A 19,299-nucleotide genomic window follows, 5' to 3' on the forward strand; every position below is an offset into this window, starting at 1 on the left:
TTTTATTTACTGGTCCGGCCGGGACACTGCGTATGTATTACTATATGTTGATGATATCATACTCACTGCCTCTACTGATGCTCTCCTAGCCCGCTTTATCGACCTGATGAAACTGGAATTTTCTATGACTGATATTGGCCCGTTACATCATTTTTTGGGTATTACTGCTTCTCGTTCTTCCTCAGGGTTGTTTTTATCTCAGTCACTCTACACAAAGGACATCATTGCTCGTGCATCCATGAAGAACTGCAATCCAGTATCAACTCCGGTCGACACACACTCTAAGCTCAGTGCTACTTCTGGACCAGCACTTTCGGATCCTACTTTATACCGCAGTCTGGCCGGAGCGTTACAATACCTCACTTTCACTCGACCGGATATATCTTATGCGGTTCAGCAGGTATGTTTATTTATGCATGACCCTCGGGAGCCACACATGCAAGCCATTAAGCGCATTATTCGATACCTTCAGGGCACTATTGATCATGGTTTGTCTCTATCGATTTCGAATATTTCTGGCCTCACCGCCTATTTTGATGCTGATTGGGCGGGCTGTCCTGACTGACGCCGATCAACATCTGGTTACTGCATTTTTCTTGGAGACAATCTTGTCTCTTGGTCTTCCAAACGTCAAGCAACGGTGTCCCGCTCCAGCGCTGAAGCAGAATACAGGGGTGTCGCTAATGTTGTGGCTGAAACAACCTGGCTACCGAATTTACTTCTTGAGTTACATATGCCATTACAGCGGGCTACTCTGGTGTATTGTGACAATGTGAGTGTTGTCTACATGTCTGGTGATCCGGTTCAACATCAACGCACAAAACATGTAGATATTGACATTCATTTTGTTCGTGAACGGGTTCGTATTGGTGATATTCGTGTCTTGCACATCCCTTCTGAACATCAATATGCTGATATCTTCACTAAGAGTCTTCCAAGACAATTATTTATTAATTTTCGTTCTAGTCTTAGCGTTTGTTCCTCTCCCGCTCAGACTAAGGGGGTGTAATAGAAGATACTTTGTCTTATTTACGGTGGATATTCTCCTTAATTGACCAAAACCATAATAATATATATGGCCATTATCTCTCGAAAGGGGGTGAGGGTGTTTTACCAAAACTCTGACACTGCCTATTATTTGGAAACGGACGAAGTATATTACTTTTGCTGGCTAGCTCTGAAGGAAGTGATCAGAGATGAATTAATTAATTAGCCAATTGTATGTAGCATCTTTAGCAGCTTTTCGCAACGCATATACTCTGATTACCATAGACTTTGAGAGGGTCCAAGCACCTCTATGACCAAGCTAGCTAGTACAATATACAAGGCAAAATCTCAATATTCTTGGTTGACAAGATCTTCTATAAGAAAAAGGGAATGGATAAGAGTAGGTGAACCTGATATCTATAAATACAAGGAACCGAAACATCTGTTAACAGCAAGAAACAAAATAATACAGAAAAGTATCGTTAACAATGTCTCTCAGGGTTATCAGCAGTACCACTTTGTATCCATCTCCATCATCTGATCCTTCGATATCTTATGATACGAAAATCCCTCTAACGATTTTCGACAAAGCAGCATTCGATCTCAACGTATCTGTTTTATACGTGTTTCAGCCACCCATGCCTTCCAATGAAGCCATGAAAGAAGGTCTGTTGAAAGCTCTCGTTCATTTCCCACATCTTGCAGGTCGGTTTGCGACTGACGAACAAGGTCGGCCGTGCATTCATCTAAACAATGCAGGAGTTGGAGTTATCGAGACGTATATTCCGGCAACGTTAGCTGAACAGCTTCCTTTCAATCCGAACACGGATATAGAAGAACTATTTCCACCTATTGAAGGTATTGAGCAGATAATGCAGATTCAACTTAATCGTTACGCTTGTGGTGGCCTTGTAATTGGCCAGACATGCCATCATCATGTGGCTGATGGTCAATCCATGAGTTCTTTCTTCTTTGCATGGGCAAAGTTAGTACGTGCAGCTGGTTTGGCGTCAGATCAGGACGACCACGTAATCCTTCCTTACCACGACCGAGCTTCAGTTTCCGTTCCTAGGAACCCGCTTAACGTAGAACTCGACCATCGTTCTATCGAATTCCGGAAGAGTTGTAATGAAAATGTTAAATCTTCTTCATCTATAAAAAACTTGGTTGTTAACTTCTCTGTAGATTTTATGGCGAAACTTAAAATGAAGGTTAATGAAGAAATTAGTAATTGCAGCGGCATCTCATCACCACCCCATAGAATGTATACTACTACTTTTGAGAGTCTTTTAGCACATGTATGGAAGAAGGTGACTCAAGCAAGAGGTCTGGAACCAGATGAGTTCACGCAAGTCAGGGTTGCAGTGAATGGTAGAGCCAGGATGAAACCAACAGTACCCATGGAGTATTTTGGGAATTTAGTACTTTGGGCTTACCCAAGATTGCAAGTCAAAGAATTATTGCAAGAAAATCATGCTTATGTTGCGAGGGCAATTCATGAAGCCGTAGCTCGAGTTGATAACAGTTATTTCAAGTCGTTTGTAGATTTCGGTGAAGTTACAAAGGAAGATGATGGAGGTGAGAAACTGGTTGCCATGGCGTCGGATGTGGGCAACTTATTGTGTCCAAATTTGGAAGTTGACAGTTGGTTGAGGTTTCAATTTCATCAAATGGATTTTGGTGGTGGGAGTCCTTGTGCTGTTCTTCCGGCTGAATTACCCGTTGAAGGCTTGGTGATTTTTGTTCCTTCTTGCATAGAAGGTGGTGGTCTTGATGTGATCATGGCACTGCAACATGAGCATGTCCAAATTTTCAAAGATATTTGTCACCTTTATTGAGGGGATTGTGCACTTTGGTCCCATGCTACTAGAATTCTCATTTTCTTTTTTTACCCAAGCGCGAGCTATTATCCTCTGCAGTCTGCACTCTTCTTGTTTCTTGTAATGTTATTTTCTTTTCTTCTTCTTGATACGAAGTTCTCGAGTGGGTGAATTGAGGTGACAACTTCCTGAACAATTGGCTCTGACTAATTCATCTTCAAAACACTAGTTCAAACTTCAAAGTAATCACGCTGTGATTAGCACTAGTTCAGTATTTTAATTGTTTTGATAAGGGGTAGATTTTAAGAGGTAGATTTTCAGGGATATTTAATGAAAATAAAGGTATTTTTGTAAGGTTTCCCGATCAACAAAATCAGCTTAAAGGTCTTTCCTCTTTAACCCAAAATAATATGAATTTTTGCCTATGAAAAAAAAAAGATGAAAAAAAAAGATGTATGCACTCAGCTGAGCTCTGCTTTTGCCTCAAATGGACCTTAAGCAAACACCCAACATTTTCGTCTACTATAATTTTTCCGGTGATTTTTTTCAGTATTTAGATGACTCTAACTTGGATCCAGTAAGCTCATACATGCCTGGAGTTACTACCTGTACTGCCCGAAAATTATCTCAAAAAAAGGAAGGCTCCAGATTTATACGATAACGCAGACAACCTATGAAATTTGCAACAATCGAAAATCCATTGGGGTCAGAATCTATGATTGATATATGAACTTGTATGCCACAACAGTGCTCTGCAAACCTATTATTTCTCTTCAATCTAGTCTAGGAGAAGAAAAAAATTGCACACAGAAATGAGAAAACAGAGTACACAAAAGAATTTAATCAATTTTATTGTTCATCAGAAGGTATACCATACCATAAGAATCTTTGCAATAGTCATTGAAAAGATAACCTGAGATAGGTCACCTTCTTTTTTTACCTCTCTTCTCTTTCTCTCATACACAAACTTTAACAACAGCTGAAAGCAACATCAACCGTAGTAACAACTCTGGAAACTCAAAAAGAATGGGGGAGGAAGAAAACCAAAAGCTATGAGCATGATTTGAACATATAGGGTACACTCAGCAATTTTCTGACAAAACTAATACAAGTGATGACGAATCAGAAGTTCACAATCCCTGAGAATTTGAATATCCACCTTATATATATTGGGTGTGTGTATATAGTAGTAAGTGTAACCTGCTGTTACTAGCACCGGCTTCCTTTTCCCCCTGAAGGCAATAAACATAATCGCATACCTATCTTGTTTACAGTATTGGAGCTCATCTATAACCACCATACGGATTTTGAGGAGGATAACCGCCTCCCATCGCAGGATTGTAGCCTGCCATGGGAGGACCTTGCTGAGGCGGTCGCATTTGTCCTCCCATCATGCCACCCATATTGTTCATGCCCATCTGCATGCCACCCATATTGTTCATCCCCATCTGCATGCCCATGTTGTTCATGCCCATCGGCATGCCACCCATGTTGTTCATCCCCATTGGCATACCCATACCAGGCTGCTGGGTCATGCCACCATAACCTCCCATACCCATGCCTTGCATTCCTCCGCCACCACCCATACCCATACCAATACCTGCGGTCATCATAGGGTTAGGAGGAGCAGCAAGGGCGCTTGCACCTGCACGTCCCATTCCAGAACCAGATCCCATAGCTTTACCCATGTTGATTGTAGAGGTTACAGCGGTTTGTGGAACAGGTTTCTCTCTCTTCTCCCTACGATTGATAGAATCGAAATCAACTCCAATATCCGCCAGAGGATTGGTTTTAGCTGCAGAAAAGAGACAAATAAGCACAGAGCCAAGAAATGAACAGAAAAAGAAACAGATCTCCAGATATAATCCAGAAGTAACTGCAACATCTGTAGGAAGGAATGAAACAAAGAAAAGCAAAGAAGCCAGTGACACAACTCAAACTTTCAGTTGTGTCCTTTATTTTTCAAATCTCAATTTTCAATCACAAACCAAATGATGCAGTTGAAGCACTTACGTCCAGATATATTCAAATTTACAAGCCCTCGGCTAAGTGTATCAGCCCAAACTGTTGATTTGGTCTCAAATTTGTTGTCCTTTTGTTGAGGTTTGGCAGGTTGTACTGTTGGAATGGAAAGAGTGGCTGCCTGTGAAGTTGCTGGGGGTGTAGGTCCTGTCTGCTGGTAATAACTCCCCATGGCATTAGTGTTTTGCTGGGGGGCTGATCCACTTGGAGCACTAAAACCACCCTGTGAGGCTACTGGTGCACCATATGCGGATTGTGCAGGAAAGTTGTTCCCAGGAACACCTGACTGCATATGTGGTCCACTTGGAGCATTAAAACTTCCATGTGAGGCAACTGGAGCTCCATACCCAGACTGAGGAGGGAAGTGTCCAGGAATATTTGGCTGTGAAGGACCTCCTACAGCACCAAAAGGTCCCTGTGGCACTCCATATGGGTTTTGAGGAGCATTAAAAGATCCTTGTGACTGCGGAGCTCCATACCCCGAATGTGCAGGGAAGTTGTTCACAGGAACACCTGCCTGTGAGGGTGGTCCTGTTGGAGCTGGTAAAGCTAAAAATGGAGATCCTTGAGAAGCTGGCCCTGAAGGTGGGAGGATATCTGCTAAAACATCATCATTTTGCAGCTCTGGTGGAGAGAATTGAGAGCTTGTAGAAGTAAATTGAACATTGGAGACATCGGAAGGGGCAAAACTGAGGCCTTCAAACGTGTCTCCGAAATCAAAGCCAGGCGAAGTTAGTTGCATCTGTGGTGGGGCTGGTTGGAAGGTTTCTGAGCTTTGGGCCACTGAACTAGATTGGAAGTTGGCTGTGGAAGAAAAATCCTGCGGTGGTTGGTTATTTTCTGCCGAAGGTATAGCCTTGAAGGGAGTCTCACCGAATGGGTCTTCGATAGGCTGTAAATGAGGTATAACAAACCAAAACCACATAAATACAAATACTTCTAAGCAGCCATGATATCAAGTGTTGGCAAGAATATGATGCCAGGAAAAATCAGTGTTGGTCTGGGTAGGCAGTAAGATTATACTTCAAGTCCAGATGGTGAAAATCTTGAGTGTTTACTACGGTGGCACCAACATTTTTACTGTTAAAACATCATAGCTTGTTTTCCAGATTGGTAATCTTGAGCTCTTTTTGGAGTTTTAATTTTCATGTCTTTATGCCTAAGAATTGACATATTCCCCCGACTCTTGTCCACTTATTATTTGTCCCCACTAAAGTGAGCAGTTAACACTATTTGAAGTTTCAAAACTATCAATCGTACCTGGCTCAGTACAGTTGATGCTGATGATAGTGCTACGAATGTGGACCCTGGAGCAGACTCAGTGGGAATTTCAGCTTCAGATGTTGCGGTTGTAGAAGTTGAGGGGACAATAGCCAGAACGTCCGAGAGGGAACCAAGTAGATCCATGTCTCCATTACTTGCAGGAGGTGCAGCAGCTAACAAGAAGAAAAAATAATGGATTAGCTTCAGCACAGTAACAGACGCCACCAAACATATATAGTTTCAAGATTAAAAAATATTCCATCAAACATAATGCTGGTAATAGACCTGAACTACCTAAAAAGGAGATCCTTCTTAATTGGTGATGGCATGGCGTGAATTAAGCAACAAAAGAACTCATGTTATGCGTACCACATGCATACACATGAAACCTAAGAACATTGACATGATTTGATTTCGAACCAAAAGGGAGTACACACTACACATGCATTTCATACCTGGAGCAAAACTGCGAGGGTCAAATTCATCAAAAGTACTAGGTTCTTGGTTTGCAGGAGCGGCAGTTGTACCAGGTTCGCTGGCTCCAGGACTGTGAGTTGTGCTTCCAGTTGGAGACGATGCTTTGGCAGTAGTTTCCACTACGGGAGTATCTCCATCCCTTTCAGTCAAGAGAATGTCAATAACCAAAAAACGATCACAAAACAAAAAACATAGTGCATCTAAAAAATGAATGGTACCTTTCATCATGTACAGGGCTCCGAGCATCACTTACTGCTTCTTCATAACTAGGGGGTGCACCAATATTTTGTTCAGAAAACTTCCGTTCAAGCCCCCTGCAAACGAAAACAAAACAGTTCGGCTAAATAAAAATCAAACTTTTGTATGGAACCTCAAAGGGAAGGCATCCTAGAAGTTGCTAAATCACTTACCTTTCATTCTGAGAATGGTCTTCAGCTCTAGCATCACTGCTTCTGCAATTGAAAGAAAAATATTATAATGATGGCTCCAATGTTAAGGTATGGATGCAAAATTAAGGAAGCATGCAACTTCTGAAGCTAGGAGCAATGTTGTTAAATCGTGAATAATAAGTTATTAATATATTGGAGTTGTAGATTAATAAGTTTAAAAATATGTTATTAGTATTATAGATATGAGTAATGAAGAATACATAACACAATTTAACGTCCAGATCAGCGGTTAGGCACTTAATCAAGTGGACGTGGCTTTTGAGTTCTAATCTTGTGCTCTCGGGCGAGTCAAAATGTCTCCAAAATTTTGTTCTTGATGAAAATCACTTGGAAAGCACAGATCTAGACTTGTCTGACATATGAATCAGTGCGAATCGCAGGAGTCAAAAATGTGAATCGTCAGATTCACAGTAGATTCGATTCATAGTGGGATTCAAATCGTTTTGAGAATATTTGTATCTAATCTTAAGAGTTTAAAAACTATGGCTAGGAGCATATATACATGACATTTCATATTGTACAAAATACACTCAAATCGCCAAAACACATGCACAGCCACCAAGTCACTAACACACACAAAGACATGGGAGTACTAGGCACTACCAATTAAGATAACAGAAAATCATAAATATATGTTGTGGTGTGTGTGTGTGTGTGTGTGTGCGCGCGCACACGTGTGCTAGGCTAGATACATCACTATTGACATTTTATCCGCCCACAAGAATCTTGTTCTCGAACACACCAGATTTATGGTACAATCAACTATAAGACCTTCAGATGCATGTCTTACAACATGCATTGTACCGTTCATTCCAAGGCTGAGAGAATATCACTTTGAGATTAGATGAACCTACATGGAAAGATAAAGTTCACCAGACAACCAGTTCCCTGCAACCTTCTTTTTAATTCTTTTATATTTCAATTAGCAACATGGTCTCTAATACAAACCCTGAAGTTAGGGAGCTAAACCTAAGCATCAATCAAATTCTAATCAAGAGAAGCAAGCAAATTTCTAGTTTGGATCTGATGATTCCTCCCACAGCCTCCTGATTCATATCATCAGATTTAATGTACTTGATGAATTCAAAGCGATGTTGTCTACGTGATTGCCTATGCCCAAAATAATAAATCAAAGGAGCAATATGAAGCGTTATGAATCATCAGTAGAAGTGGGAGCACAACTCTCCATTCTCAAAGTAGGATTGCAATTTGTTTTCAAACTGGTAAATGTTGTGGAACGTCAATAATCCTATAAGACGCCTATTTATCTAAGATCAGTCCTTTGGTTTACCCTTACGAGGTTTCCACGTCAAATTCTGTCTGCATAGGAAATTGGCTTACTTATTAGGATCAAAAATCACATCCCCAGGATCCCCTAGATGGATAAATGTGTTGGATCTTCCTTAACTGAAGTATCAGTGAATGAAAAGTAATGGCATACCTTGATGAATACCGATCGTCATCATAACCACGTTCCCTGTATCTGTCAGAACTCCTACTTCTCTGGCCAGACTGAAAGTCTTCATTACTTCGACTTCTTCCTCTATTATAATCATCATCCTTGTAACCACCATCAGAATCTCTACCATAACGGTCTCCATCACGACTGTATGAATCACCGCCTCTACCGCTTCTGTCATCATCCTTATAGCCATATTCTCTTTCTTTCCCATAACCATTTCGGTCATCGTCTCTACTTCCATAGCGATCCTCGTCCCCATAACCTCCTGAACCGGGTCTATACATTCCTCCGGGTGAGTTTGTGCTGCGAAACCTATGAAATTTACATTGTCAGTGCACAGCAAGGCGCTATGCAGGAAAATTTAACTTCCGATATGTCAGAACATAGAAAGAGAAGGTAAACTATGGACTTGATTTGTAATACGTTCAGGAAAACTTCTCAAAATTTATCATAAGTTTCCGAAACATCAAATAATGAGAAGCTCATTTTTGAGCAACACAAAGCATACAGTCTCTACGGGAAAGTTAATCATGGTTATCTAGGAATATCTAAAAAGATCACAACGACCGGTGGTAAAAAAAATATGTTCTTAACAGAAGACTTACTTCTCCCTGTTGGCAAGAGCTTTCTGTCTGGCTTCTTGAATTCTTTCTTTATCATTCACTAGTGCCACTAAAGACTGAGATTTCTTTCTGACATTACTTCCCTGGTCCCTCCCACTGGAATCAATATATTGAAAATCGGATAATGTCTGCATATGTGTCAGTAAAAGAAGCTCACTTTGTATATTTTCAAAAGGAAGAGTATGATTAACAGAAAGTTGCAAAATAAACTCTACAAGAGTATGAGTATCATCGAGAATACCCAATTATTTTCATAAGAGATGTTGAAAACAAACGTTTACACAATAATCAGATATAGCATAGTCGTAAACTCAAGCGGAAGGAAGAATTTGGAAATTACCGAAATTTGGTACGCATGTTCCTTGATTTCATCTATAACACGTTCAGACCCATGTCCCACCAGGTACTCAAGAACAGTCAATGCCTGAAGCTCAACGCAAAAAGCCGTTAGTCACAAAAGAAACCAATTTGAGAAACGAAGCAAAGGAATATCCCAAAAATAAATCTAAAAACCATATGCAAAATCAAATCAGCTCCCAATTCTCAAGTAAGGTAACATTAAAAATGATAAAACCACAAATAACCAAAACTAAAACGAAATTATTTCTTAAAGTACTACAAGATGCCAAAGATGAAACTCGAGAAGATGCACAATCACACATACTGTGCCAAAGCATCTCCGCATAATTCAGCCCACAGATATAAAGCTCTACAGAAATCAGAAAGAGCATAGGGATGTGCAAACCTTGTACACATGGCGCCAATTTTTGCCAGTATCATTGATTCGCTTCCAAAGCACAGCCATTATCATTTGATATTCATGACTGCAAAATGCAAAATCAGCAATTTTATTACGGAAAAAGATGAATCACGAATATTACCTGAACAGATGAATCAACTTACTAGTTTCTGGTAGCCTGTGCAATATCTGACAGATTTGATCCATGAGGACCCCATGGTTCATTGCTCGTGGCATCAAGAACCTGTAAATAATATGCGACCGAAATTTATCCATACTGTCCCTGAATGAATAAAACATGTTGCAACTAGAAAAACCTACGAAACTAACTAATCCACATAATATCAAAGTCGCTTTCATGCGCAGGAAATGATGGAACTATCAAGATATAGTCATCCACATGTCAAAAAAATTACAAAAGAAAAAAAGAAACAAGAACTGCAAAGAAAACTGTTACCTTCTGTTCTACGCCAGGAACTTTAAGAACTTTCTTGTTCACCTCCCTTTTACTGCAAACCAGGAGGGGCAGTGAGCTCAGGTCATGGTATTCCAAATACGTTGAAGAAATGAAAGTATAGCATTTAAGAGTATGATCCCACAGGAAGATATTAGTGCAAACTTAGGGTAGTCTAGAATTTAACTTGTACAAACTTAGAGTAGTCTAGAATTTAAGGCAAGGAAATGATATCCAAGGCATTAGAAGAGAAAGGTCATACACTTATATCACCAATTAAGTCAACTACTGCACTGACGTCATGATATAATCTTCATTTTTTTTCCATTTTCAGTTTTTTCCTATCCCACATGCATGTATTCTAGTGATCCTATGAGGCTTCCAAGAGGAAGAACAGCATTCAAAAGAGAAACAAAACAACATTAAATAGTCAACTTACAGGTCCCTGACAGTTTGATCAAAGGCCTTCTTCATGACCTGTGCAGTTGCAAAACCAAGTCCACCTCAAGCGCACTTAACCTCAAAATCTTCTCCTGCAACAACATAATCTATCGATAAGAACCTGAATACAATATAATTTGCACCAACCTATGAAAAAGTACGAGATGTAAAGCGCACCAGCCCATTAAATTTATACGAAACTTGTGGAAAGTAAAAAAGTAAAGAGCAAGGATACACTTGGTACAGCAACACATCCATATTATTTCAAGAAGATTACCAATAGCAACCCTTTTAGAAAAAGAAAAAAGAACTCCCATAAAGTAATCCTACCATTAAGAATAAATAATTGTCCAAAACAACTCTTCCACAATCAAAAGCCATGTTTACTTTCAAATCATACAATCAAATATTATATCCAAAGTATGTGGTACCACTACTTTTGGTTCATCCGGAGTAGCATACACAGCATGTACCACCTAACACCTTCAGCAACTGCTATTCGAGACCCCAAAATGTTGAAAAGGAAAACATAAAAAATCAAAAGGCACGATCCAGCTTCAATGATCACTATGTAGAAGATACATACATGAAATTCGACACATGAACAAATTCAAATAACAATGACAGAGATACACTAGGCAATTGCAACACACAACTACTACGAAACCCTGCCCTCCTGATACAACAGCTCAAACTAAAAATAGGTGCATTGAATCTGAAACAACATTAAAAGTTCTAACAGTACATTTACAATGTAATCCATTCCACCAAAGATATAATGAACATTTAACTTGAGCTACCAACAACAGCATATAATTTCTAAACAAACTGAATAGATCTCAAAGAATTCTATACAGATCCCAATTAACAAAACAAAGATCCACAGAAACAAATCTAAACCATGTTCTACAGCACCCTTTGCCCAATCCCAATCTGAATTACACAAAAACAATCCAATTACAGCTAAACATTCATCTGACAATTACAAAAAAAAAGAAAAGAAAACAACTTCTCCATACATAGAAATCGAATCAAAACTCCTCCTCCACCACCACCGTCACAACAACAACTCGAATCATACTCAATTCAATCAACATATACCAAACCCTAGAAACAGAATCGAATTCCAATCATATGTTAATGGTGATAACAATAAGAGATCGAAGAAATCTAACCTTAAAAAAATTGTCGGTGGATTTGGTCAGATCTGAGCAAAGTGATGACAGAGACGGAAAGAAAGAGAAATGAAATGAGAAGAGGAGAGAAAATAATAGAAAGACGAAGAATCAAAATTTCTGCGAATATCGCGAAGGAGGAAATGAGGGTTTGTTTGCTGTTCCTCTCTCTCTGTCTCTTTTTTTTTTTTTTTTCCTTTCGAAAATTCTGAAATTTCGGAGGAGAGAGAGAGGGGAAGAAAATATAAAAAAGTGGAAGAAGGAAGAAAAATCAAACACTCGGCGCACTTCTTTCTTTCCTTTGAACTCTCTATTGAACGGTTTTGAAGACGAGAGAAAAATAATCATAACTTTTGACTCATCCACGAGAATCATGTGATGATGTGGAGTTACATCTGACCGTTAATTGTGAAAATTTGTTTATAATTGTCCATGATTTTCAGAGGCGACTTAAAACCACGCGAGTTGGGTAAGAATAGGCGCATTGTCAATTTCATCTTCTCATTTTCTAATCTATTAGTCATAGTAAATGACCCGTGCCGGCACGGGCTATGATTTGTTGTCACTATCACCGACTGTTAGCTAGTTAATTTACTCGGATTAGTTCTATTTTTGTAACTACTAAAATAGCATATTTTAATCAAAAACTCACACAAAACATTTTTTTACCGAAATAATCCCACTCATTTTCACCCTCATAATCCCCGTCACCTGTTTTGCTACTTATGTAGTTCTCTAAACAGTCTTTAATTAGGAAAAAAAGTTAATAATAGATCAAATTTCATGGTCCAATTGTGGACCAATGAAATCCAACCATCCAACAAAATTGTGCAGGTCGCTTTAATTAATGTCTTTCATCCCACCATAAAGGTCTTTCACTTTACTATCAATTAACAATCTGTCTATGAATATGTACAGTCTTCTGCCCAAGTCACTTTTTGTTTCATTCCTTTGAAACCAAACATACCCTTAGGACTTCCAATATGAGGATTTTATAGATAGTTAGATACTCTCTAATTTTAAAGATAAAGCGATTGCGCTTGGAAAAAACATTTAAGCCACGAACAGAGAAAATGATAAGAGGAATGAGATAAGTATAGATAGATTAGAGATGAACATTGCAGAAATGTTGGTTGTCCAGGTAGGAAGAAAAAAATAACAAATACAAATCATGCATTAGATAAATTCCAAACAATATTATCAACGTGCAAAGAATCACGCAAGATTGTGTACAATAACATTAGTCACACCAACCTTTCGCCTTTGTCATTGTTTCTAACATTCTGAGCCTGGGTTTGGCATCGGTTTAATACTATTACATAGACTTTTAGATGCATCTCTTTTTAGAGGACATGTGTTGCCTATAATAATCAGTTATAACGTAGTATGCATATGACAGCATTGTGTTCTCTGTATGCCAAAGATGTAGTTAACTTAAGGAAAATATGGGCTGGCGATATTAGGTGCACCATCTGTCTCAACTCTCTTGATTTAGTTTAAGCTCACGATCTTCTTACACTTCGGTAACCTGTACCCACTATATAGGACAACACATAGTGAAACAGAAGAGAGCGAAACTTCATTGGTCCCATGAAGTCTCTTGTAGGTGCTTATTGGGAGAAATTTAAAAGTAATCCAGGTTAGTTGGGTTGGGGGGGGGGGGGGGGGGGGGGGGGGGGATTGGAAGGTTCGCGTTGGCGTAGGAAGGCATTACGGAGACATAAAAAACTCAAAAAACACAACTTAGCCAAAGACACATAAAATAATGTACAATAATACCTAGTCAAAGGAACCTGGAAGCTAAAGTATTATGTCTGATCAGCATTGTGAACTAAGAGCTTTTGTTGGGGAGATCAAAGTGTGAGGCACGAATGTAGTTGTCGGGGGGGATTTTAAGTGGCTTTATATAGCATGCCATGGGAATTTCCATGGTGTTTTTCTGACCTGAAGCCTCATCGATGCAACAATTAAATGCACCATTATGAGAGACAGACAAATTAGAGAAAATCTCTGAAACCGCATATATTCCAACAGGGGGTTTGTTTCCATGCTAAATATCAGCAATCAAAACATTCGCAATGCACCATTAAGAATTTAGAATTACTTTTATGATCTGTCTTTTCAGGTGAGAATCATGCCTTCCTCTTCTTGGTGCAAAAAGAATCACTCATGAGAGGCCGCATTCCAGTTTCTTCTGAACCCATTGACGCCTATAACTAAGTTGTTGTTTACCTGCAAAAAAAAAAAAGAGAATGTAAGAAAATTAGTTAAAGAGAAAGTAGTTTCAGAAATTAACTTTTACAGTATGAAGAGCTAGAAATGCACATCAAATGTTCCATCAACTACGACTCTTTCAAACTCTGAAAAGTTTCAGAACTATCTCAACAATATTATTTCCACTGAAACACATAGCTCGATCATGTGAAATGAGGGATGGGCAGTTCACTTACTGGCGAACCATTTGTATGTTAAACTATCTTATGGAGTACTTCCAAATGAATGATTCCTCGCAAAGGTACTACAGACTACCAATAAAGGACATTGGGTGGAGTCACAATTAATTGATCCCCCTAACTCAGGAAATAAGAGTTAGATTATGTATACGTACTAACAGAATGAAGGCTAGTAAGCTGACAAATTCGGATTCGGCAAGGAGTTGAGGCCTCCCATTTCCTGTATTAGTTGTTGGGTGCTCTAATTTTGTGAACCGTGACATTTATATCGACAACGGAAGATATACATGACAGGCTCATAAATACACTTGTGGATTCATTTAGATAAGGTACATTAAAGTACCTCTCAACCACTCAAGAGCTCGGGATGCAGCGTGTTCTAACAGTTTCTGAATCTCACTGTCTAAAGCTATAAAAACAGTAGTGAACGGCGGATTCTTGGACTTCATAAAGGAATAGATGCCTTCTTGGTATAGATCTAGAGGGACCATGACAAACTTAATAAAATAACGTATTAATAAGTTGCAACAAACACAGGTAAATTGATATGTACAATTATTGGGATTACTGGTGTACGTGAGGTTCCACTTTAGATTCACATTTAGCACACCATAGGTCCCTGCAAACAATAGATTCATCTTAGGGATGTATCGTGTCAACAAACATAGCATTCCTTACTTTTACTATAAAAATAAATAAACAATATGCTTACTATAGGATGCAGACCAAAACGTGAAAGACCATGGACATCTTTGCTATAGAGAATGTTCAAATTCAACTTTCTAATAGCTAAGCAACATGCTGGCTATAATGGCAGGCTAGAAACTCAATGAAACGTTATGCAAACAAAAGCTTCATTATGTATCCATTCAGTGATTCCTTCCAAGCCCACATTTAGTATTTGCTAATTATAAACCATTGCCTTAGATAACTACGGGTTCAATAAACAGAGTTCTTTTAAAGAAAATGCAACTGCTCGTGATTGGGGAGCATATATAAATCCTAGATACATTATAGCATAACAAATTTTGGTTGATATATCTAAAGCAAAAACCAACACAGATTGCCAGCACCGTCTCTAAAGAACTCACAACGTGTCATCGGGTAGATTATCGATTTTTCAGTCAGTAAGTACATATTGTCTTATGAGCAGACATACTCCATTTGTCGTAAGCTTGTGTCATCATGATTTGGTGCTCGAGTGGGGAAGTGTGAACATATGGCACATTTAGCCGATTCAACATATGAAACGGCATATACAAAATATCAACCAATGAAATATAAACCACACATTTATATGCTAACCAAAATTAGACACTAAAATTTTACATACACAACGACTTAACGCTGTAACAAATTCACACTAAACTAAATCCCAACAAATCAAGATGCCTTACCTATTCGGATTGTCGCAGGTAGCAGCTCTAATCTGTGAAAGCCAGCGTTGTACATCCTATTCAGAAGAATACCAATCCAGTAAATTGAAAATTAGTACATCCAGATGCCAATAATTTATTTTTGGTTAATAAAACTACTGGTTAGTCATATTTACATAAATTATCTGTTCCAAATTACTCTTACCATTTAACCATCCATTAACAGAATCCGATAGCTGCAAATGATATAAAATTAATATTGATTATTAAATTTTACAATGGGTTTGAAGGATTTCTTCATTCACAAAGGAGTTAATGCTAAAAATTCAATCTTAATTTCCTAGCTGATAAAAACATATATGAGCAGAAATAGAGAAGATAACGAATGTAAGTGGAAATCTAGAGATTGACGAACCAAATTGGAAAAAAGAAGAAGAGTGATCCAAAGAAAATATCCAGATAAAAACTAAGCCTTTGAGTGAGTAGGAGAACCTAAAATCAAGTTGTGGGAATCTCATCTTTAACTTAACAGCGGTATTAATGAACACTTGCCCATAAATGAACAATTAGAACAACTAAACAACACATGTTTAGGAGGATCACCTTAACCGCAACAAAAATGAACAATAAAAAACCGAAAACGAATCAATTAAAAATTAAAACATAAGAAATCAGGGTTTTAATTTCTAACTGAGCAGCCACCCTACTAAATGATGTTGATAGTGGTACTTTTTCGTTTGCTTCCCCTTTTTCCACCGCTGCCACTCTACTAAGCATACCTAAATTCTCTAGCACTTCATATTCGTTCAACCATCATCAACAACAACAACAAGATGCCTAGCCTCATGACACTATTAAACTAAATACAAAATTCCTTAATTTGGATATTACATCTGCATGAAAAAACTTAATCTGATACAGTATGTAGTATGAACTTTAGGATCGATGGTTATTGCTCTTAAGGATGAGAGCAATAGTTGCCACATTGGCATTATAACAAACAGTTGATATGAATGACAACCACTTCCACTGATATTTACCTGAGACCAACGTTAGTGTGTGCAGGGTTCCCGGATAAGGTGGAGGATAAAGTCATGTTTGACACAATCAAAAGGTGTATGGTTCTACACATCTGTCGTTCATCAACAATAACAAAACCGATCAGAGAATAAAACTTCTGGAAAAGTAACAAATATAAAACCAACATAAATATGAAATAATCAGTATTAAAATTAGAGAAACTTACATGAACATGAATCTTTATAGAGAAAAAGGAGATTGGTAAGCACTGAGAACTTTTGCGAAGTAACATTTTTGGGGGTTTATGTAGCCGAACATTTCAAGGATTGGCATGCAGAAATAATTGTGTTGTTAATGGATATCTTTTATTCTGATAACGTATAAACAATTGATTTGATTAATCAGGTTTGTATCAAAAGGAATAACGGTGGTTCTAATTGATTTCCTTAGTTACGGATGAAAAGCTAGAGCTGAGTAAAATCGTAGTAAAGGCAGCTTACTCTTAATAGGCGTAACGGAAGGAAATTAAAGGAGAGAAGCAATTTGGGACGTTGGATGAAGGCGTAAGATGGGGGTGTATTATGAGCCACGATTTATCTTCTTCACTTTCTTGCATTTACGGAGAAATAAGAGCCGTTGATCGTTATAAAAGGCCTAAGCAGAGCCGTTAGATGGCGAAAAACACATTTGTTTTTGTAAGATAGATATGTGAAGGATGATAAATAGGCACCACTTTTAAAAGGGTACCGTCTCACTATAATAATGTAAAGTTTTTATTATTTTTTTCTATATAATCCTAATTTGACCATTCTGAAATTGGCTAAGTTATTCCTTATTTAAAAATCAGCTTAACTTGGCAAGACAAATTATTTGGATTAGGTATGGTTTGAAAGAGACTCTGGAGAGCAAGAAGTTTTCAGAGTTAATAATAAAATCTTGGTTCTAACAAGGCGATAGTTCCAAATAGATTAACAATGAAGTTGTCCAGATTTTGTTGGCATATGTTGAAGAACCGCCTGATGCGCGTCCTGCAGTAATCTCATTTCAATGAGAAGATAGATCGGAGGTTTAACGTTTCTTTTCTGAAGCTCATTTAAAAAAGGAATACTCAACTACTTGCAAGGATTTTAGGCATCTTAATCTTTTGTTGGAAGTATGTACAAAATCCTTTTTTGGGATATCGTCTATCTTCTTTTTTCTTTCTTTTGTTATTGAAATCGTTCTAAGTTGATCAATGAGGCAATAGTCAGGGATATGATTTATGGATTTCAAGTCGGATGTGGTATAATTATTCTACATTTACAATTCGTGAACGACAAATATCATTATTCTAAACGAGTCCAAGAATGAGCTTAGAAGGTTGCATATAGTTCTGGTCATATTTCAGGTCTTGACAGGTCTTAAAGTTAGTATTGAGAAGAGTTCGATCATTAACATTGGTCTATATGATATTATTAGGGAACTAGTTGTGGATCCTTGACTTAAGGTATTTTCTCTCCCTATTTCTTATTTAGGCATACCTATAGGAGCCACCTATCACAAATGCTTCGATTTGGGGTAAAACTATATCTAGATTGCAGACTAAGCTAGCTCCTTAGAAGGTCAAGGAGAATTACTTTGATAGGAACCTCACAAGATAGTATACATGTCTCTTCTTTAATTGCCTACTTCAGTGGAAAACAAGTTAAACCAAATTATGTGCAAACTTCTTTGGAGTTCATATAATAATGGTAGAAAAATGAGTTGGGTCTATTTGGCTAAGGTTGGTGAGCCAAAATGTCAAGGAGGTCTGGGTATTAGATATCCACGAACAACAAATAAATTTCTTCTATCTAAATGGCTTTGATGATATCTGCATTTTGGCGAAGAATAGTTCAAGAAAAGATAATGATATAATTTATCTTCATCACCCATATTTAGCCTAACTTTGATGCCCATACTAAAAATTAGGAAGGACTTTCGTTCTTGTGTCAAACTGAAAGTTACGGACTGGGCAACAACGAGATTTTTCGACTAACTTTTAGCTTAGCAACCAACCACTCAAGGAGAAATTCTCTCGTCTGCATAAGCTTATTATTCCCAATGAGAATGCTGATGTAAGCGATTTATGGTCTGAAAGCAGCTGGACTTTTAATTGTAAAATACGCGAAGAAGATAATTCTTCTTAAGCGATTTCTAGAATTGAAACACGATGTCAGGTATATCCACTTAAGTGTTGGCAGCGACAATCTCGACGGGACTTCTCGGATGGTAAGCTTTGCAATATTCTCATTAAAGATAATTCTGACAACTCCTTCATTATCAAGCATACCCCTCCAAAAGCACAGTTTTTTGTATGGTCCATGCTACGCAATTTATGTTTTGCAATAAGGAGATTGAAAAACTCACCACCTTCTCTTTCATTGCGAGTTCACTCACTTCATTTGGAGCCATTTCATGAAGAGGGCATAGTGCAGGGATTGTACATTAATACTTAGAAGCTTGTAATATATGATATTTTATTGGTATCTAAAAACTATTTATCCACTTATTCTTTTT

The 19,299-nt window shown here is 38.1% G+C and overlaps 3 protein-coding genes across 7 annotated transcripts; 1 reads left to right on the plus strand and 2 right to left on the minus strand.

The window, feature by feature from the left end:
- The first annotated feature begins 1,475 nt into the window (after window positions 1-1,475).
- On the plus strand, window positions 1,476-2,825 carry LOC113360182 (tryptamine hydroxycinnamoyltransferase 1-like). The gene has a single exon (XM_026603721.1). It carries the CDS (start codon window positions 1,476-1,478, stop codon window positions 2,823-2,825), a length of 1,350 nt encoding a protein of 449 aa, XP_026459506.1.
- Window positions 2,826-3,633: 808 nt separating this feature from the next.
- Window positions 3,634-12,162, minus strand: LOC113315963 (clathrin interactor EPSIN 2-like). Its single transcript, XM_026564204.1, has 14 exons — window positions 11,913-12,162; window positions 10,736-10,829; window positions 10,300-10,351; window positions 10,007-10,086; window positions 9,849-9,927; window positions 9,444-9,527; window positions 9,086-9,231; window positions 8,460-8,792; window positions 6,980-7,021; window positions 6,788-6,883; window positions 6,548-6,708; window positions 6,090-6,265; window positions 4,821-5,721; window positions 3,634-4,602 (listed from the first exon to the last, which is right to left on the minus strand). The coding sequence occupies exons 2-14, from the start codon at window positions 10,768-10,770 to the stop codon at window positions 4,091-4,093; spliced, it is 2,697 nt and encodes an 898-aa protein (XP_026419989.1). The 5' UTR covers window positions 10,771-10,829; window positions 11,913-12,162; the 3' UTR covers window positions 3,634-4,090.
- Window positions 12,163-13,799: 1,637 nt separating this feature from the next.
- LOC113336883 lies at window positions 13,800-17,303 on the minus strand. 5 transcript variants are annotated; one of them, XR_003354045.1, is made up of 6 exons: window positions 16,988-17,303; window positions 16,782-16,873; window positions 15,947-15,977; window positions 15,763-15,818; window positions 14,919-14,984; window positions 13,800-14,144 (listed from the first exon to the last, which is right to left on the minus strand). XR_003354045.1 is itself a non-coding variant. In XM_026582586.1 (5 exons), the coding sequence occupies exons 1-5, from the start codon at window positions 17,051-17,053 to the stop codon at window positions 14,080-14,082; spliced, it is 330 nt and encodes a 109-aa protein (XP_026438371.1). In that variant the 5' UTR covers window positions 17,054-17,303; the 3' UTR covers window positions 13,800-14,079. The 5 variants fall into 5 exon arrangements, 3 of the variants coding, with proteins under 3 accessions (XP_026438371.1, XP_026438363.1, XP_026438378.1); XR_003354044.1 differs by lacking the exon at window positions 14,919-14,984; XM_026582586.1 differs by lacking the exon at window positions 15,947-15,977 and having other exon boundaries at window positions 14,934-14,984.
- Window positions 17,304-19,299: the final 1,996 nt, after the last annotated feature.

The sequence above is a fragment of the Papaver somniferum genome, chromosome 1, assembly GCF_003573695.1.
Source record: "Papaver somniferum cultivar HN1 chromosome 1, ASM357369v1, whole genome shotgun sequence".
Classification (NCBI taxonomy): domain Eukaryota; kingdom Viridiplantae; phylum Streptophyta; class Magnoliopsida; order Ranunculales; family Papaveraceae; genus Papaver; species Papaver somniferum.